The sequence below is a fragment of the Phodopus roborovskii genome, unplaced genomic scaffold (genome assembly GCF_943737965.1).
Source record: "Phodopus roborovskii unplaced genomic scaffold, PHOROB, whole genome shotgun sequence".
Classification (NCBI taxonomy): Eukaryota; Metazoa; Chordata; class Mammalia; order Rodentia; family Cricetidae; genus Phodopus; species Phodopus roborovskii.
Genome location: NW_026126619.1, coordinates 2,771,138 through 2,793,066, shown reverse-complemented (window position 1 = coordinate 2,793,066; position 21,929 = coordinate 2,771,138). Strand labels below are relative to the sequence as shown.

At 39.2% G+C, this 21,929-nt stretch overlaps 1 protein-coding gene across 1 annotated transcript in view; it reads left to right on the top strand.

Moving 5' to 3' along the window:
• Tmtc2 (transmembrane O-mannosyltransferase targeting cadherins 2) overlaps nt 1-21,929 on the top strand; it is a 356,378-nt gene that overhangs the window by 285,205 nt on the left and 49,244 nt on the right. The window contains exons 10-11 of the mRNA XM_051206397.1: nt 4,130-4,244; nt 17,032-17,095. Of these exons, the coding sequence (XP_051062354.1) occupies nt 4,130-4,244; nt 17,032-17,095 (179 nt within the window). The remainder of the gene's footprint in view (nt 1-4,129; nt 4,245-17,031; nt 17,096-21,929) is intronic.

The window sequence follows — 21,929 nt, the reverse complement described above, 5'->3', positions numbered from 1 at the left end:
AAATCCCTATTATCCACATTTAATAATTTATGAGTTTTCTTCATCAAAATACTAATAGTGGACTTTTGGGATTCGTTACCTAAAGAGGCAGAATTATAAAAATACATACCTAAAATGTTATGGTACTATTTCTTAATATTAATATGAATATATTCTAGTATAAAATGTTTAAATGGGAAGTTTAACCATAATCATTTATATGGATAAGATTATGCATTTTAGTTAGTTTATAGACTTTGTAAACAGTTTACAAAGTATAAAATGTATGACAAAAGTAATTTGAAGATTAGTATTATTACATAACAATAAGGAAGGCACATTTGAATTCACATAATAATATATTGTTTGGATTTTTGGTTGTTTTACATTAACAATGAGTATTTCTGTGTCAAAGCTTAAATGGCTTTATTCAGCATCATTTATAAACTGAGTCTTTCTGTTACTGAATTCACTGTGTTTATTAAAGCTGGCTGTAAACCCTTCTGTTTCTATCTTTCCTTTCTGTTTTTCAGCAGGGCTAATGTGTTGTTTCCTCTTACCCCTGTCCAGTTGTAAAACAATGACCTTCATTGATCAATCAATGGTGTGTTTCCCTATAAATGCATGCAATACTTCAGAGTTGATTGACTGGAAAAAATAAAACTTAGCAATCCTACACCTTGCACTTTGTTTAAATGTTACATAAATAATTAAAATGTCAATTATGCATTTATTAAATTAAATATTATATTGAGTGTAGGTAAAAATTAATACTTTGTCTTAATTTTCAAAACAAACTCTAATCTACATAACTAACTGGAAGGTATTTGTAGTTGCCATCTGTAGTAGTCCCACATTGTGGTCCCAATCTGGAGTTACCCTGGTTTGTTTGTGCCACACATTGAGGAGCCCTCTGTAGAAACCCATCTTTGGGGAGCTTCAGTCAGAGCCAGCCTACTTGCCTGATTTGTTCCTGAGAAGTGGGAGTGTGGGTTGAGGAAATGGTAGGTAAAGATACTAAAGAAAAGATAGAAATAGCATAGAGTCACAAGGGCAATCCAGTGAATACTGAATGCCCCAAGTTTATTTTTCTTCATTCTTATATACCCCAATCAAAAAGAGAAAAATTACAAAAGACTTCTTTATCATGTACAGGAAACAGACTTTTCTCCCTTAATTCTCCAAACATTTAGCAACCAAACCATAGACAAAATCTGGTCTTGTTATCTGCCCTTGAGGATTGAGAGTAATCACACCTTAGACCAAATCTCTTGTTCTCTGGGAAAGACATCCACACATTAGACCAAACATCCTTCAGTAGCCACATCTTAGACCTTTAGATATTATGACTTTAACCTTGAAAAAGTAAGGATATGTTTGAACTCTCTCACCTTAAGTCAAGATGAATCAGAGACATTTTTATGGGCACCGACAAGCTCCCTTCTAAATTTAATTAACTAATAACTGTGATTCTGCCACAGGACAGATGACTTTGTCTGTCTTAGGTTTTATTCTTTCACCTTCTAGCCTTACCCATCATTGGAACACACATTCCATCATGCATGACCTGTTTTAGGTTGCCTGGGGGCAAAAATATCTTACCCATCTTGACTTTGACTACCAGCCACTGTAATAAAAAAAAGGTTAGGGGATAGTGTGTAGCTTGATGCCATGAACCTCTGAGCTAACATTTCCTTGAGAGTTCACAAGCAAGCCTGGTGATGCCAAGCAATATGTATGCTTTTATGGCTACAATGTCTCCTATTAAAGGAATAAAGCATGATAAAAAATTAAATGGCCTTTTTCAATTGGGCTAGGGTATCTCCAGTAGTTTTAGCTGTATCAATATCTAAATCCACATTCTTAATTACTCACATTACAGGTATTTAGTCTGGTTCCTTTATAAAGCCATAATTGAGGAGATATTGTTCATTATCTGCAGATGATTTAATTCTTATTTTGTGTTTTTTAAAATATATTCTTTACATCTTCTCTTTCTTACCATATAGTTAGTACATACAATACATTTTTGAGTACTGTGTTGTTTTTTTATTTTTATTTTTTATATTTTACATGTTGATCCCAGTTCCCTCTCCCTCACTCCCTCCCTCTTATTCTCTCTCCCCCCCTCACATGCACCCTGACCACCCTCCCCATCCATCCCCCCACCCCCATTCCATATGTAGGACTATGCCATCCAGGTGGGGTCATGTAAATCTGTCAAGTCATTTGAAGTAGGGACTAGGACTTCATTCCTGTTTCTAGGATAAGGGAGTGTCCCCCAATGGGGGATGCGTTCACAAGGTCCTTTTGTGCACCAGGGATACATCCTGGCTCCACTGTCTGAGGTCCCTTAGACTGCTCAGTCCTTCTAGCTGAGACCCATATTCAGGGGGGCCTGAGTCAGTCCCATGCTGGATTCCCAGCTATCAGTCTGGTGGGGGGGCATTAGCTCCTCCTTCTTCAGGTCAACTGTCTCTATGTTGTTTCTGCAACCTGGCCTTGTCCTCTCTCTCTGCATCTGGATTTCAGTTTGACTCAGTGTCCAGTTATGGGTGTCTGCCTCTGCCTCCAACAGGCACTAGCAAATCCCCCAGAGCACATGGGAAGTGGGAGGGCAGTGAATGGAGAGAGAACTATGAGAAAGAGAAGGGGAGGAGAGGAAAACGTGTGCGACTAGGAAGATTGCCTCAGGGTAGGAATAGAAGACAGAGAGAGAGAGAGAGAGAGAGAGAGAGAGAGAGAGAGAGAGAGAGAGAGAGAGAACATAAAAGAGGGAGCCATTGTTGGCTTGAAGAGAAAACTGAACCTAGGGAGAGGTCTAGAGACCTATAAGACCGACTCCAAATAACAATTTGAGCAACAGTGGAAAGGCTACCATAAATGCCCTTCCATGATAGTGAGATCAACGACTAACTTATCCACCATCATGGAGTATTATGTTTTCTATGTATAATTTTTAGACCTTTCTCTTTAATGATTTTGAAATACAGTTCTGCATTGTAACCTCAAATTGATGATGCTCCTGCCTCAACCTCCTAAGTGCTGGAAAGTACAACTGCCCAACTAGATTTACCATGATTGAACTTTTAAACATGCTTCAACTAAACAATGGCTATTAATCTTTAATAATTTCTCAAAACTTAGTTCTCCTTTTTACGTTAAGACAGGTATTTTAGATTAAAGGCCGCAGTTACTATTGAACACTTCTCAGTGGGGTTTTCCAACAGCTACCCAAGCATTTGTCCTTTGATACATTTATTCCTGCTTTTTATTGGCAGTTCTTGACTTTCTAATCATCTCCATAATTAGTTCCTAATTTCAGAAATTGGATCACCAAGCAAGCAGTAAAACTCAGAACAACAAATGATGAGTAGAGCATAAACTCATAAGCCTGGAGGGTACGTGGATGGCGTCAACATAGCTGTAGCACCCTTCAATTCACTCTTAACTTCAGTCTCTCTATAAAATCAATCTTATATTAGTATTTCTCTTGATAAATTGTCATCTTCTCAGAAATTCTTTTTGTCTCTCGTTACATATCCATGAACTTAAATCTTAACCTATTTTCCATGTTAACAGTATAGGAAGTTTGTAGGATGGCATTGCATGATTTTTAAGATGCTTTAGGCACTAACTAGCTGAAACAATCTTGTCCTTGCAAAGCTGGTCCAAAGACATAGTCTCAGAAATTCAGGCTTCTTCATATTTATCCAACTTCCATTGCAAAGTATAAATCAGAGTGAGTTATTCCAAGTCTTCCTTCTATGTCTTTTCAATAATTTCTGCAAAAAAAAAAAAGTGATTATCTCAGATGGATATACCTGCTTGGTTGTATATGTCAAGTCTGTGTATTATTGTAAAGTTACTAACAGTTAAAATAGACAGGACTCACATTTATTATATTTGTGCTCATTTTTCTTCTTGCTTAAATAGACTATAGAAGATTCCTTTATAAGAAGAATACTTTGAGCATACTGGAATTTAGAATCTTTGTAATACCCTATAATTATGGGGCAAGGCATATAAAACATGAGTAAATTAAGTGAAGGACATTAAATCTTGGCTTCAGATCACTGTTTCCATCACACTTATTTATTATTGCAAGTCGTCATGTTTTTGAATGAAGCTCGCTTACTTTATTTTGCAGGTCAGTTTCTTCTGGAAGAGTCTCGCCTCACAGAAGCAGCCGAGATGGCCAAGAAGGCAGCTGAACTTGACAGCACTGAGTTTGACGTCGTCTTCAATGCTGCCCACATGCTCAGGTTAGTTTTTGTTTCTGTTATCTTACATGAATGATGCTTTGGCTTGAAAGAAGCAGTCCATTATATTAATTTCCCTACTGCACCATTATCGCCTGCATTTTTAAAATGAATCACACTGCATAACCAGCTAAAAATTAATAAGAACCAGTTCATTCATTATAATCTCTTTGTCTGTTGAGCAAGGAATATGGGCTTCAGGGTCCAGAAATTTATCGAGATTCTCTACCCACCTCTTCCCTTCCCTCTAAAACTTACCACAAAAGGAGATTTGCAAATGTGTGAGTTTTATAACTGTCTCCTTACTTGTCTCCCAAATACCAATATCATCTCAATTAATCAAATATGTTCTTATATTTGTTATTATAATAAGCATTCGTGAATGTGACATGGTAATATCTGACCATGGGAACAATTATCAAATACAAATATACTTAAGATACATAAAATACAATGGCTCAGTAACCAGCACTATTGATGTTTTGAAGAGATACTTTGTTAAGCCACTAAGGCTTACATTTCAGAAGAGTTATTTCAAAAGCTAATTACAACAGCAGCAAGACTTGGATTTTTTTTTAAAGTCAACTATTTTCATTGTGAATATTAAGATAAAAAGGTTATCAGAACCTCCAAAAGAGTTGTTTTAGAGTCAAACAATTTAAAGAATAGTATTTGTTAGTGTGTGTGGTCTTTGTCCATACTCTGAATTTCTGCTCCTTAAATTCCCACCAGTGAGCTTTGTTGAGTGATGCCTACACAGAGGTCTCTGTGCTCAGTCCTCTCCGCAAATATAAATATACACATAGAAAATGAGGACTACTCCTCGCTTTAACTTGTTATTGAAAAACCCCATAAATTCACATACAGTAGTAAGAATGAATATAAATATCTTTTGGTGTTTATTCAGTTGTCCTCATGGTAATTCCTTCCTAAACCACAGTACCTTTTCAGAGTGAGTATGTTGACATTGATAGTCTGCTAGCAATACTGTGTATCTGTACCTGTGGGGTGTGTGTGTGTGTGTGTGTGTGTGTGTGTGTGTGTGTGTGTGTTTCTATAAATTTATCGTTTGGGCCCATCAACGGAATCAAGATGCAGTTCTGTCATCATCTCATCTGTCATGAGTCTCATCATCAACATTTTCACTGGTGTGGTACTTTTCTAGTGACCAAATCCATTTCCCATTGACCCCACAAGAAACTGATACTTAAAGCCAAATATTTTTAGATAATTTGGGTTATCGATTAAGACTAATATTATATTGTATTAAAACTATATCTTATTGTGCTCTTCCTTGGGGTTTTAACAGTTTTTAAATACCTTGGTTCAAGGGCTATGTAAACCTGATTGAATGTCTGTTCAATAAACTCACTCTGGATTAATGTTAGCAGTACAAAAGTACTTCTTATTGGATGAACCCAAGAAATCTGGCATCTAGGGCTGGGAGTGTGATAGTTATGTTTGTCAAAGTCCCACAGACTTCATAAAAGCAAGGGATATTGGTGAAAGCTTGTAATCTCAGCACTCTGGAGGTGGAGAAAGGAGGATCAGAAGTTGAAGGTAATCCTTGCCTTCATTTGGAGTTCAAGGCCAACTGAGGCCAGATGAGACCCTGTTTCTAAGAGAAGCAATAAAAGGTGACATGCAATTAGGAACCAAAAATCAATTAGGTATCAATATGTTTATGAGTTAGACTATACCCAGTGTAGGTATCTTCAATGTAAGGGTGATGAATGATTTTTTTAAAGGAATCTTGATTTGAGGATGAAGTTAAGTGTTGATATGGTGGAGAGCTCTTTGTGCACTTCCTGAATGCAATGCTGGCCTCTTAATCATGGTAAGCAATTGCCGGTGTAGGAGAGTACGTTGGTATAGGTTAAATCATCTTACTCATCTGCAAGACACTTTGCTACATAGAAGATTACTACCTGGAATTCAGAATCCATCAATGAAAACTCATTATAGGACTATTACGGCATACATGTACAGTTTATGTATATATCACATGTAGATTTTTCTTTGTTACCTTGCTAGTGCCAATGAGCAGTTTGTCTTACAGCATTTTTATCTCTAGAGCCTTCGACTTTTCTGCACTCCTTTTAAGGTACAGTCACTCAACACCTTGTTGGACTGATTGATTGCATGTGACTATAGCAGCTTAACAGTACCCCACTGAACTGGTAGATGCTTCTGGGACTGTTTCTGTTTTTCAGCTCAATGAATTGCCAGTCTTTGTTGTATGCTAAATTAGTTGAGATTCTCTAGAAGAACACACACACACACACACACACACACACACACACACACACACACACGAGTTTTAGACTGGCTTCTAGGCTGTGGTGTAGATCATCCAATACTGGCTATGTACCAATGGAAAATCCAAGAATCTACTGGGTGTTCAGTCCACAAGACTGGATATTTCATCTGGTCTTCAGTACACACAAAAGTCCCAAAGAAGTAGGCTCTAATGAAGGAATGGACTTCCTTCATTGCTGCCAGAGCAAGCAGGCCAAGAGAACATGCTTGCTTATTCCATGCCCTTCATATAGGCCACCAGCAGAAGGTGCAGCCCAGATTAAAGGTGGATCTTCTTCCCACCTCGGAAGATCTGGATTAAAAGTAGGGTTTCCAATGCAAATGATTAATTAAGAAATAATCTATTGCACATGTTCCCTGCCTCTTGGGTTTTAGTTAATTCCAGAAGTAGTCAAGTTGCCAACCAAGAATAGCCATCACAGATGCTTTCTGTACAAACTGATTTCTGATCTCGTCTTTAGTATCAAAGACTATACAGGAATTTTTTTTTGAAAGTACACATAAATGTTTTTGGTTTCCTCTTGAATACAGTTTTGATACAATATGTCATAAGTAATCAATATTTTGGCTTAATGTCATTTTATATATGAAGTATCCCAAGGGAGTTCCACATTCTGAGCTGATTTTGATACCAAATCTTTTCTCCAGAGCTTTTGTTTGGTGAACACTATTCTTCATAGCCATAAATAATCCTTGACTACCCTGTCTGCCCTTAGGCTAAGCAAAGTTTACCACGCAGGGCCAGTGCCACCACCACTCAGAGCTGGAAGAGCATTCTCTGAGTCCAGGATTCCATTTTCTTGAGATTTCCATTTCATTGGTGAAACCCGAGTCACATGCTGGAAGGAAGTTAGGAGATGAAAGAATCTGGGTCTCCTGCTTTGCTTGGGAACATAGAATCCACGTTGTGACTTAATTATCAACTATGTTTACAGGGATGGCGATCACAAATGCACAGTCTCACTTAATGCACATCCAAGTGCATAGTGACACTTTTAGGTCTTCAAATAAAACCTGAGAGCTAGTAGATGCTTCCAGATGAGACCTTTTCTTTTTGTTGTTTTTAAAGCGGATCGATTATCATCAAAGGGACATATCAAAGGAACTTAGAATGTTTGAACTCAATGGAATCTGTCTACATAGTTGTGAGAGGAAACAATTGAATCAACTATTCTGTTAAAAATATTTTGTACGAAGGGGCATATTCAGTCCCCCCTCCCCCTCTGAACTTGATGTTGGAATGAGAGTTGTGAATTTATTTGGTATCTGAGAAGAAGTCAAGAAGCAAGGAAAACACATTTTTCCTGATGCATAGGCTTCAGTATTAGAGTTTTGTTGTCCTTTTTCTTTTTGATCTTATTTGATGAGAGATGAAAGTAGTGTTTATTCTGATGTCTTGTACCTCCCTGGTACTGTGTTTTGCATGCATACCTGACACTCTCCTATTTCTGCCTGCACATCTGCAGAGGGTACACTGATACTCTTACATTATAGATGCAGACCCTGAGGGTCCCATCATTGTTTCTCAGAGCTGGCAATGATGCAATCTGAATGCAGTATAGCCTGGCTACATATAAATGTATTTTCATTATCACGGGGGTCCTTCATCTGTATAACTATATGACTTCCTAGAAAGTATGATTCTAACTAAAGGAGCAAGACTTATAGAAGTTGACAGGTTGTCACATGTATAAATCCTAGATGATAAAGCCTTTGTGGACTGTTAAAATGAAATCCTTGTTGGTAAAGTTTTCTAATGTAGGTTCATGAGTTCATTGGAAAGATTACTCCAACCTTATATCAATGAAATATTTGTCTGTTTTCAATCACATGACTTGGAGACTTGGAGAAGTGTCATATATATATATATATATATATATATATATATATATATATATATATGCAAGCTTCCAATGCAGTGAGATGTCCTAACTGTGTTATAATACCTGGTTCTTATTGGTTTCCTATTATGAGTAGTTTTTCCTGCCAGTCTTGTCCCACAGCCATACCAGCCCTGAATAACACACAGAGATGCTGTATTAGATATAAATGCTATTGGCTATTTACTTGTTTCTTATTGGCTAGCTCTGTCTTAAATATTAACCCATTTCTGTTAATCTAAGTACTTCCACATGGTCTTATCTTACCGGAGAGAGGGGCTGGCATTCTTCTCTCTCTGTCCTCCATCTTGGCTCTCCTCGCTACTACTTCCTCGAATCCTCCTTGTCTCCTAGTCCTGCCTATCTTGCTTTCCTATTGGCCAACAGTGCTTTAGCCATTAACCAATACGAGAAACATATTTACAGAATGACATCTCCCATCAGTTTCCTAATTTCTAGAACAGAATGAATATATGAGCAAGAATCATTATATTGTAATTTCTCCACTCAAACAGCACAGTGTTAACTGATTATATGCTATATACAAACATAGCAAACATAGAATTTAAAGGTAATAACTTCTTTATTAGTGTTACTGGAGGGGACATGAAATGGAAATTCTAAGGTGAAAAAGAAACAATATTGGATTTTTTTCTCTCTCTTTCTCTCCATATGCATGGGGGGGGGGACAGGGAGGGTGCTCCAGAGCATGTGTGTGCATACATTTGTGTTTGAGGCCAATGCAAAGTTAGTCTTTAATATCCCTTGGTTTTGCATCTGTCGAGTCTACTAACTACAGAGAGAAAATCTGAGGGGAACATGTGTTATATGTACACTGGCTTGTTTAGAAAGTAACGATCAAAGGATGCAGCCTAGCACCCTCTGTCTGCATTTATGATGCATTGCCGTCATTTAAAGTATGTGGAAGGTCTGCACGGGTTCTTTGTGTAGTAAGACCTCAAGCATATAGAGATTTTGGTGTCTGAAGGAAAACACTTTGATCATTCCCCAAGACAGGTATGGCTTCAACGTTGTTTAGGTGCTTTTTTATTTTTTATTTTTTATTTTTCGGGGGGAAGGGGGGGAGGAGACAAATCAATGGCAGGTTCATGGCATTTTCAAATTGTAGATTCAGCAATTTTTATGTGCTGGATTTCTTTATGTTTTCCCCTTTTTATTCATTCTTTGTGTCTTCCCATCGTACCTCTCTATCCCATTCACTTCCCCACCCCTTAGTATTTATTTACCCTCTATGCTTAGAGCCTCTCCCCAAAGATAATAACATTGAAGAGAGAGTAGTGTGACACAGTGAGACACTTGGTGAACCCTTTTGTCCATCTATCTTTATTTGCAAGTGTTCATTGCAGAGAGTCGTTTGTCTGGCTCAAGGCCACTGGTTTCTGCAACGTTATTGAGGCTGGGCCCTCACTGGAGCTCCTCTCGGTTACCCTGTTCTTATCATGTGTCATGGAGATTCTGCAGCTTTGGGTCTGTAGCACGGGCCCCTCTGTGCTCCAGCAGACCACAAGTCAGGTGGCTGTTGGGTGGACCATTACACAATCCAGGTTCTGGGACTAAGTTGTTGTAGAGTTGGTCAGCCCACCACCTCTCCCTAATCCTCACCCCTCAAGGTGAGCTCCCCGGCTTTGTCCTGGCAAACGGATGCCTTGCTGCCATGATGAGCAAGGGGCGGGGCCAGTTCTCCTGCTGTAATGTCCTCAGGGTCTCTTCTCCCACACCTGCACCTTCTGGTGTGACTGTGTTGTCCAGGAGTACTATAGGAGCTATTCGCTCAAGCGCAGTAGCTGGCGAGGGGCAGGACCTGCTCTCCTGACTCTATGACCTCAGGGCCAGCTCCTCCTCCACCTGACTCAGGCCTTGATGCCGGGGTTGGGAGCATGTTTCTCCCTCACTTCAGCTGCCACAGATGAGTAACGGGGACAGCTGTTCCATGCTAACAACTTAGGGGCTGGCTCACCCACACCTAGGCCAACAGGTTGGTTCTATTGTGCTGGTTCCGGTGAGGTGCATTTTTTTTTTTTTTTGAGGTAGTTTCTCTTGTAGCTGGATGCAGGTGGTTGGCCTTGAGTTCTCCTAACTGACGGAAATTAAATTTGAACTTTAGACCCTCTTGCCTATACATACCTCTCCATGCTGCAAGCAGGCATGTGCCACTGACCCATTTTTCAGTAGAATCCTACTTAATCTGCATTGTTATGGGTTGTAAGGTCTTTAAACATTTTATAAATGAAGTTGATGCAGGTGGGTAACTTCCAACTCAATGCCTCTCTCATGTTACTGAGTGAAGAAATCACCCACAGTCCTTCAGAAAATGCATGTTCTGATCTAGTGGGTTTGGCTGGACCCTGAGATTTTATGTTTGCAACAAGTTCCAGGAGATGCTTACAATGTTGCTTCATCTATCACCACTATGGGCAATTTGTCCTCTTACTTATCTCTTCATTCTGCCAGTGACCTCTCCCTGACCCGAAATCCACCTAGAACACAAGTGATAATTTATTATGTATGAAGATAATAGTTCCCGTTATCAGCCATTCCCTCCCTTGGAATTTTTAGTATAAAACATCATTTACTCTTCCTATATCCAGGCTTGAGTCTGTCTTTAGCAGCCCCTGAAAGCTTTGAGACCATGGGAAGGGGAGGGGACAAAAGAAGGACTCAGAGGTTAATGGGACATAATAAGATGTGTGACCCACATGGACTATTTCTAAAATTACATCCTGAGGATTAGGTGGGTTTGCCCCGTAGGCAGTCTCTTGATGCCCAAGCTGTTGATCTGTCACATACCTGGGACCGACACATCAGGAGACAATTGGCTCCCTCAAGTTGTCTTCTAACATACATGCACACACACAGACATACGCATAATGCAAAAATAACCTTAAAATTATATCATTTACAAAAACACAGTCTCGTCTCAATACATTTCCTCATCTCTGCTCTCTTCTTTAAAATACAAAGACTTACAGATCTTATAACTACTTTTGTTGTCTTGACAGTTTTTCTCCAAGGAGTCTCTAAGCAATTTATTTCAGATATTTCATTGCATAGATGCTCCTGTCCCATCATTTTTTACATATGTGAGACTCTGGCTTTGCTGTTTGAAGATGTCCCATACTCTGTGTGTGCGTGAGTGCATATGTGCGTACGTGTGCATTCGCGCACATGCACCTTCTGTTTCAGGTTTATTTCCTTTCCTTCTATACAACTTATAGACGGAAACTAAAGTGTAGCTCTGCTTTGGATGCTGTAAAGGTAAGTGTCTGCTCATGCTAGACAAGAATCAGCAAAGCTGATCTATTATTTCCAACTACATTTATGTTACACGAGCAAATGTGTCTCCACTTTTAAAAAATTCTCATGTAACCTTTGGCAATATATTTAATGTGAAACCATGGGCATTGAACATGTTAAGTGATTTTTAATTCACAACTATTAATTGTGATCCCCATATCACTTTTATATATTATATATGACTAATGGTCTTAAGCCTGTTTCAAAAATGTGTTTCCATTACCAAATAACATCAGAGAGAGAAATTAAAGAAGTAAAATTTGTGTGTATTTTTATTGATGTAAGTTTTACAGTCTTATACATAAAATAGAATTCTGCAATATACAAACTATGAACTTTGTGGTCTTTTTACTATTACTGTTCTGCAGCTTAGAGTCTCACTGATGACAGAAAAATGATTCCAAAGACTTAAAAAAATAATCACCTTTACTGACCATCTATTGGGAATTCCGTCACTAAATAGTCCAGTTGACAGATAACCCTGGTTTTTCTTGTAGTCCTTTAACATTTTTGGCCTTAAGGGCCAGAGGTGATGAGGAAGTTGGGAGGTGCTCAACATGTTAGATGAATAGAGATTGTTAATGAGTTGGGGGCCTCCTTCCGAATTTCCCCTTCATTGTGTTTGTTGTTCTTTTAATTATTTCTTTACTCTCTAGTCACGTGTCTTCACATGACGCTCATGTGAAGACTGAGGGATTTGCCCATCTGGGCTGAGTGTAGTTTCTGGATGAGTGATTTTCTTTCTCACCATCCCCTTCACTTTTGGCTTTGTAGGGTGTACTGTAGCCAGAATAAAAGGCTGTCTGCATCTTGCCTGGCAGATATCATAGAGCCATCTATTTTCACATTGCTTTTTGAGTCTTGTACTTCTGGGAAAACATGTGAGGGATTATGGTTCCTCTATACATAACTATGATCCCCCCAAATGAAAGATCAGAAATTAAAAAAGTATCTGGCACTATTTTTACTTTCCCTTATGTTTATATCATTGTTGATAATAATTACTTCAAGACATTATAGACATTAAACAAAATTGAAAGTTAGTAGATAGACGTTGTATATGTTCATCACACTAAAGAAATGAGTGACGAATAATCATAAGCATGTAAGAAAAGTGTGTAATTTTCAGCTACTTTAGATGGGTGTATATTCACTGTTTGGAGATTCAAGTCTTGAACCCCGTCCCTAACAATCCTACTTTGGAGGTACCTGATGGTATTTAGTAGGCTCCACAAAGTGCAGGACAGAATATGCGTATTTCTTCACCTTTCAAATGCTCATTAATGATTTAGTCATTTTTTGCAATTAAGGCTTGGTAAGTATTCCCAGGACTTATCTTTCAGAAGGGAGTGTAAAATATATCCTATACAATAAAATGGATTTTGAGCACTTCCTCGTGATTTTTCTTTCTGGTCCAGAGAATAAATCAGGAATATAAATGGCCGTTCTGTGCCGAAAACTGACATATTCCTTCCCCTGATTTTCCATGTGCTGTCATAAGTACCTTCTGATTAGTAATAAAAAGGAGACCTTTTAATAATAGAAGCTAAGTTCTGCAGTGCAAATTAATTGTACATGTCCATGACATATATAATAAATCCTGTTTTTTTCATTTCCTTTAGAATGTTATCAGCTGTAATTCTAGCTTGAATTAACTCAAGTGTTTCCTGTGAGCATTAACCACTGTATTAGTTACTTTTTTATTGCTGTGGTAAAATGCTCAGAGGAGACAAAGTTTACTTTGGCTTGCAGTTTGAAGAGTTACCATCCATCATGGCTGGCAAGGCATAGACCGGCAGGAGTTTGTGGTGCTAGGCACACATACCAGCTCTACAATGTGGAAGCAGAGAACTTACAGGACCTTCTTCAGTAATAGGAAAGTTCAAGACCCTTCCCAGGACTTTGCACCTAAAGAAAAGGCTCTTCCTCTCAAAGGTTTCCCAAGCCTCGGGACCACTGGAGGAAATGAGTATTCACAAATGAGCTGACAGGGAAACATTTCACATTTACACATTGAAAAATCTGATGCCGTAAAAGCTCATAATCATTTTTAAAATCCACTTGCTTTGATACCTTAGAAACATTTTGTCGAATGGAGACCTTGGTTTCTCTTTTAATCAGTGTCTGCCTTGTGAGTTGAAGGTTGGAAAGAACTGTTAGTAGTGGCCATGTTTTTAATACTTGCTATCTATTGTTTGATCTCACTTTAGAGCAATGTATTTCCTTGTAGTATCAAATTCCTCTAATTTCCTACCTCCATGCTTTTTATATTCCTCTGGAGAGAACCCTTCCAGGGCATGACCTGAAGAATTCTGGTTCATATTTCCAAATGAATCTGAACCCAAGTGAATCTGTAATTTGGTGGAAGGCTCTTCCATTAAATACTCTAGTAAGGGAAGTTTTACTGTTTCGTACCAGACTTGGGTACTTCTCTTGACATATTGAGTTTGAACTTTGACATTTATGAGAACATAAACTGCATTGACACATTGTAACATGCCACAAGTCTAGCACAGCCTTGGCTCAAGGTTTGGTTTTGTATTTGAGGTTTTTCTTTACTTTCTTTATAACTTCCATTAAACATAGTAGTGTTTCTGATTATTTTTCCTTCAAACATTAGCATGATATGCTTGATTCTCCAGAGAGATCTTATCTCTAGTTATTTCTATAATTTATATGTCTGCATGGGGTATGTCTTTAGCTTTTTATGTGTCTTGACCAAAGTGCAAATTCAATTTAATAAGAGAGGCCAATTGGCTTTCTTTTTTAAAACCTGACTCTGGTTCTCTAATTGAGAGACTTAACTCGTGTTTTCTGTTTGTTTCCTCTTTCTCTGTCTTCTTGTTGTCTGAAAGATTTATTAACCATACAGCTTTAAGAGAACACTATCCCTCTCTGCTTTTTTCCATGTATGTGTGTATTTCATGTATATAAATGCACACGTGCATGTTGCATATGTGTGGGCACATGTGTGCACACATGTTTGAAGGCTAGAAGCTAAAGTTGGATGCCTACCTCAATTGACTTCTCTATATTGAAGCAAGGTATCTTACCTGAACCCAAAGCTCACTAGTTTGCGTATGTGTAGTTAGCCAGCTTTTTCTGGAGCTCTTCTCCATCTCCTCCTTTTGTGGACTGAGGTGACAAATAGACTGCCATGTCCACTTGGCACCCATATGGGTTCTGGGAATCCACACTCATATCCCCATGGTTGTAGCAACCCTTTACCTACTGGGCCTTTCCTCTAAGAAGAAGATTGCCTTTTAAAACAGACTGCATAGCCCATTAGTGTTGGTGTCCTTCCACTGCTAATGCTTTCTGTGTCATCTGAAATTAAGCCTGGCATCTTCCCATGGTGTTTAATCTTTAATCTGCACATGTATTGACTAGACAGAGCTCAGTCGAAGAGCTTCTTGTATCTTGTCATCTGCCATGTGGGCTGGCCTGCTGAAGCAGCGTGGTCCAAAGAGGGAGAAGAAAATGAACATTATGTTTTGATGACTAGTTGACATTTGGTGTCCCCTGCCAACAAGTTGACTGAACCTGGTCTTTGGTGATTGGCAGCAACCAAGTTTATCTGTTAGATTCGGGGTGAATTCTGTTTCTATATGACAGCTCTGCTACTCCTGGGATAGAAGACTCTCTCTGGTTACAGAGGGCACTAGAGAACCCATTACTGGAGCTGGATAGAGTCTCAGCCTAGCATAGGGAAGGCCCTAGTGTAATGTTCAGTACAACCCCCAAAAGATGTCTGTATGAACTGTAAGATGTTAATTTAAAAAAATAGTCTAAACCCAGTGGCTATGAACTGTGATAAACTATTATATTATTGTAATTATGGGAAAAGTCTAGCCTGGCCACAACCTCATTTCTTGCACCATTATGATTGAATTCTGACTGTCCCTTGATCTTTCTCTTTATTTCCACTTTTTCTTTATTTTCATCTCTCTCTCTCTCTTTTTTTTTTTTTAATTCCCTAAGTTAAAATTTCAAGTGGGAGCAATGAGTTACCTGAGATTAGATCATGTGCCCACACTGGTTCCCATACAGCAAGGAGAGAAATATTGTGAGATCTGTCTGGGTGCATGAGCATCAGTATGCGTGCTTGCATGTGTGCATGGGTGTGTTTGCATGTGTGCATAGAGAGAGAGAAATAGAGAAGTGAAAACAAATTTATTCAGATGTGTGCTGTGTATGCATACAGGTACACACATATGCAGATAGGCAGAAGCCTGAGGAAGACATCCCATGGCCTCCCCTATCACTTTCCAACTCATTGTTGGAGACAGCATCTCTTACCAAACCAGGAGCTCACCTCTTAGCTATGCTGGCTGGCTAGCAAGCATGCAACATCCTCCTGTACCTACTTCCCGTGCTGGGAATACAGCAATGCCCTACCACACCATGTGGGTATGTGGGTGCTAGGAACCTGAATTTGAGTCCTCATTGTCTGACAGCAAGCACCTTGCCCAGTGAGCCATCTCCAAACCCAATTACATTGTTTCAAAATGTTACTAATTTTAGTTAGCATAACACAATTACATACATCATCATATTCTGTTTATATTCATTTCCGGCAATACCATCCTCATCTCTCTCCCTGCATAGTTCTCTTTCTGTTTCCAAGTCGTGTGTGTGTGTGTGTGTGTGTGTGTGTGTGTAAAATAAATATGTAATTTCTTAAATCTTTCAAATGTTGAATATGTTTCTTTTTAAAATGCACAGCTAGGGGCTGAAGAGTTGGTGGTTTTGAGTGTTTATTGCTTTTTGCAAAGGACCTGTTGAGGTCCCAACACCAGTGTACTGCATCTCATAACTGTCTTAACTCCAGTTCTAAGGGATCTAACACCCTCCTCTGGCTTCTTTGAGGACCTGCATGCACATGGTGCACACAAACTTACACAAATACACATACATGTATATAAACATACTTTTTAAATCATAGCTAAATACTCTGACAATTGATTTTTTTTATTCTTTTTCCTGGGTGATCAGTTTGTAACTGGCGAACCTAAATGTATTTGAGTTATCTTGAAAAGGAAATCATCTCTTCCTATGACAAACATGTAGATACAAATTAGCAGTACCTACCCAAATGGGATTATGCTAGGATACCATTTGTGATACTTTAAAATAATGGTAAGTTATTTTATTTTATTTTATTTTTTTTATGGGAACATACTATTTAATCACTGTGGCAATACGTTTTAAGTTGGCGTCACTGATGCTCAGTACCTCAATCTTAATATATAATTACGTTGTCTTTTCTTTGACAGACAAGCTAGCCTCAACGAAGCGGCTGAGAAGTATTACGACCTGGCAGCCAGACTGAGACCGAATGTAAGTTCTTTACCCAGTGGGCACCATCATTGATGGCGTGGTCCTAGGGCGTGCAGTGGTGACTGCCACCCATGCTGCCTTGTTTTTCCTTTCCCTCCCTGGGTTCGCAGTTTGAACGTCCACTGTGCACCTCTTCTAATGTCACACCTCTCATGCGGTTCAAGTTTGTCTCCCCCAGAACTCTCTCTTTCCCCCTTTGTAGACCACCATTACCTTTCGTTATCTCAATGCAGGTTTGTTTGATCATTGCTAAATACCTTTCATTTGGGTGACTCTTCAGATTAATTCCTTGGAAGCTTTTTTTCCTGTGTTCTCTATGATAAACACTTAGTGTTTGTCTTCCACCACGTTTAAACCTTCAGCTGTGTATCTGCTTCATATTCTAAAATCCTCATTTTTTTTTTAAAGTAACTCGGCTTTGCAAGTTTATCAATAATGTTTTCATTACAAGTTTTCCCTGGGTAGTCGCACTTCCAGAAAGTAAGATGGATAGAAATTAGACCATTACTGTTAGAATAGAATTACTGTTTATAGGCAGCCAAGAGCTGCTTTTATAGCAGGCTGACAAGCAGGATTTTTCACAGCACTGAATTCCTGTATTGGACATTTATTCTCATATGCATTCTGAACCACTGTCCAACAGCGAAACCTTCTCCCCTGCTCTCCAAATGTAGACCATGCATTTCAGAAATGCAATTTTCAAACAGTAATGCAAGTCCATGTGTGGGTGCAGTACAAATAATGGGATCAGTCTTACTTCTTTACTGTGTTACATCTATTGGGCAAATACATGTAAAGGGGCTGCTTGGAGAAGGAGGCCCAGGTTCCAGACTCTGAAGTCAACAAATAGATACAGCTCTGTGACTCCTATGGAGGTATAGTCTTGAGAGAATAGAGACTTTTGAGGATCCTGTATGTTTCTTTGTTTTTGTAAGATTTAACCATGATGAGCTTACCCATGCACATAAATCTCAGGTTTCATTAATAGTAATATATTACAATATAAACTCAGTGAAATAGGTTGAGAATGAATAACAAGACAGATTAGCAGAACAAAAGCGTACTTATTTATTGAAGAGCTTATGACAAAGGAATCTTCAGAAATGAAGACTCAAAGAAGGAGAGGGCCAGAGGAGGAGAAGGAAGGTTTGTGTGGTTTTTGTTTTGTTTTGTTTGTTTTGTTTATGGCCATTGTTGTTCAAATATAAATGGCAGACTAGGATTTGTGATTCAGAAGTAATAGAAGGAAGGGCAGGTTGAGAAGTAATGCATAAGGCAGCCTACAGCAAGGTCCAACTGCTCAGCTTCTACTGTGTCCCTCTCCAGAGATAAAGATGTAAATGCCTGCCTTAGCGCTTCCATCACGGGAGAGAACAGGGACAGGCCATAGGACCATGGAGCTTCTGCGCGCTACTCAAGCCCGTATATTCACTTTTCCCAGGCACCATGTTCTGCAAGGGCTGTTCTGAACCACTTCCCATAGTTACCACATAACTGAGGAATTGCCAAGCGGTTTCCAACAGGAGGAAGTAGTCCAATGATAGCTAAAGTTTCTTGTACACTGGTCACTCTTTGCTAGATACGTGACGAGAGTTTGCCCATTGCAGCTCGCAGTTGCCTTGGTGGCGTCAACAGTGCTGAAGGGTGGAGAAGCTAACGCTTAGAGTTACTTTGTCATTTAGCCTACTGTCTGCAAAGCTTAATGACTTTTAGAGGGGCGGGGGTGAGGAGGCTGGACAATGAGAGGAAATGCACATCATTTATCCGGCAAAGCAGCACAGCAGTCATCTCGCTTACTTATTTTATGTGTTTACTAAGTATCAGGTACTACGTTAGGCGCAGGACACAGAGCCTCCCTATCAGGAACTCAATATCTGGACAGAAGAAAGGGAAGGCATTAGGAAACTATATCATCTCTCAGGCAGTGGGGTGTGTCTGGAGGAAGCTGAAGCAGTCCTGGGCTTAGAAAAGCAACAGAACATAACCTTTGTAAACGTTTGATACCTCTGTGTAGAATTTTAAATGGGCGTGTTAAGTAGGAAGTCTCAAGGCCCCACTGTAGCACTGAAGGCAAGCAACCAAGGTTATCCTTCTCCATTTATGTTGCTCAGTATGTTCCAAACATGTGCAAACTACTGGAGTCACTTTTATATTTGCTGTATGATTGGTTGAAGGATGGTCTTTATTACAGTATGATGGGATAGGGAAAAACAAGTGTCTGAGTTAACGAGCCTCTAAAACAGAAAAAGGCATCTAGGTACCCGAGACCGCAGGCCTGACTTCAGGGCTTGCTTTTTTTTTTTTTTTTTTTTTTTTTTTATGACTAGCCAAATCATAAAATCGATATTTAATCTTCAATGCAAAGCCCTTTTCCCCAAGAGACCCCCCCCCAATATTTCATCCCAAATGTGCTACAGATTGCTTTTGAAAATGCCTTTTATTCAAATGATTCTTTCCATGTCTGGCAGGAATACTTTTTAATGGGATTTGCTATAAAGTCCACAGTTTAACAAGAAGTAAATGATACTATAATTAATAGGTCAACAGATGTGCATTTTTCCCGATTAATTTTCTGACCGTTTGGCTTTTCGGTTGACGTACATAAAGTGTCACTGAGGCCAGAATGATGGAATTACAAACCATGCCAATAATGCAATTCTCTTGTGAAATGGAGAACTATTTGAGCGACTTAAGCCTGCATCTGATCTAAATAAAAGCACCTGCCTAACATTTATCTTGCTGCCCCTTCCCTTTGTTCATCAAAGCTTTCTTGGCCTGGACACACTTCCCTGCACACAAACCCCATTGTCAGTTACCTGACGATAGGAGAGCTAAGGGATACCAATTCTCCTTGCCTGTTTAAAAGGCCCCCTTTTCCTGTCCTTTCTAAGCGTACTCATCTACACAAGCAGCCAATCTTACTCTCACTTTTCATGGAGTCTCTCTTGTGTTTGCTTCAGTAAATACGGTTACCACGGTCCTCGTCAGGATGCTGTATGAGAGGCAACTGAAAATCCAACAGCGCTTACATTGAGGTCCTAACTGCAGCATAAAGGGGGTGGCTTGGGTGATGCCTGGGATTACCGCCATCTTTAAAAAGTGATTGGTGGGGCCGGGGAAATGCTTCAGTGGTTAAAGACACGACTTCCCCTCCTAGCAGACACTTCAACACAACCTCAGCTCCTGCTCCAGGGACACCGCCCTCTTCTGGCCTCTGTGGGCACTCTACCCGTGGCCACAACCTCCACTCTCGCCCACCCGAACACGTGCACACAATTTACAAAACAATCTTTCTTTTAAGACTTTTATTTCTCAGATCTATGTCTTTCTTAATAAAGTACTGATTTCATTCCTTTTACCAGGCCCTGCCTTTTTATTCTACAAAAGCATAGTGCTCTGCATAATTTATTTTGAAACGGATGGACCTTTCACAGTGTAACTCGGGTGATGAAACAGGGAAACGATGAAAGCAATGTAGATGATTAGGAGCAGTGTATAGTTTTATATTTAGCTGTGTCTGCCTCAGCAGTGTTCACTATGCTGCCTTACTGACGTGCGTGAGGAGAGAATTGTAATGGTTGACAGCACACACCATAGATAATGTTTCCTACAGCGAGGCATGCTGTGTCTTAAAAACTTACTTAGTTGATAAGCTGGGGAAATCTCTCTAAAAGTAGATTATGTTAAGGCACTTTAACAATAAAAACAGGTTTCATCGGTGTTGGCATTTTAGGGTTTGTGAGTTTTCATTTTTATAAGTAAGTTGGGCTCTGCATGCAGTCAACTCTGTGATAGCCGTTTTCTGTCTACCTTCCCCCATCCATTTGTGCACACCCCAGACTGCTGACTCTCAAGAACTAGCGGGAGCATTTAAAGGAAACTACTTTGTTCCTTGATTGGGAGTGAAGCCAACATCTGCATTATCTTGGGGATGAAAGGATTGAATGTGAGGAATGAGGAATTTGTATGGGACAGAGCCACCTACCTTTGCTTTGCTTGACATCTCATCCACTCTGGAGTCCATAGGACAAAATTACCAGTGCTTGGGTTTTCAGGGCAGACTTTTTTATGTATCGACTACACTCATTCCAGTCAATTTTAATTCAAATGTCAACATTATATACGACTTTGTGTCTAATGGAATAGAGTTCCCAAGTTACAAAAATTTAACTCTGACCTTGGGAAACATACAATGTAACGTAAGAAAGCAGGAGAGGAAAGAACATGTAAATCTCAGATCTCAACTATCAGGGCAGTAAATAATGCTACCTAATAAGGGTTTTGTGGGGATATAAGCTGGGTGCTAAAAGAAAAATGGATAGGAGAAATTACTTTCATTTGAGTTGATCTAAAAGTTGGAGTAAGAATGTTTAAAGTAGCTTGGAATGATAGAATTTTTGTAGGATATTTCAGCAAGAAGAGGAGGAGAAATAATTTTGGCAGTGGGATGGATTCATACTCATACGAAGAGGCAAAGAGAACAGTAGGAAATTAATAACTCGTGTAAAACAGATGAAAACATTGAGCATCATATGTAAATATCAGAAATCTGTGATGTTGACAATGACATAATGAAAGCAGTAGTTAAGATGACATGACAATGTATATTATGTTCAGGGAAATAGGATTGAGAGACCCAGCCTTGATGGGACCAAATGAAAGATGATTCTAAGCTTATGGCAGTCAAGAGTAAAAGCAGGAATAGAGTGGAATAGAAACAGCATCCATAATCTGAGTAGGAAGATTAACTGTTCACATAAGAGCTTCAGATTTTGAATTTAGGTAACTTGGAAACAAAACACCATAGACAGAAATAAGATCATCAGAGGGGTAT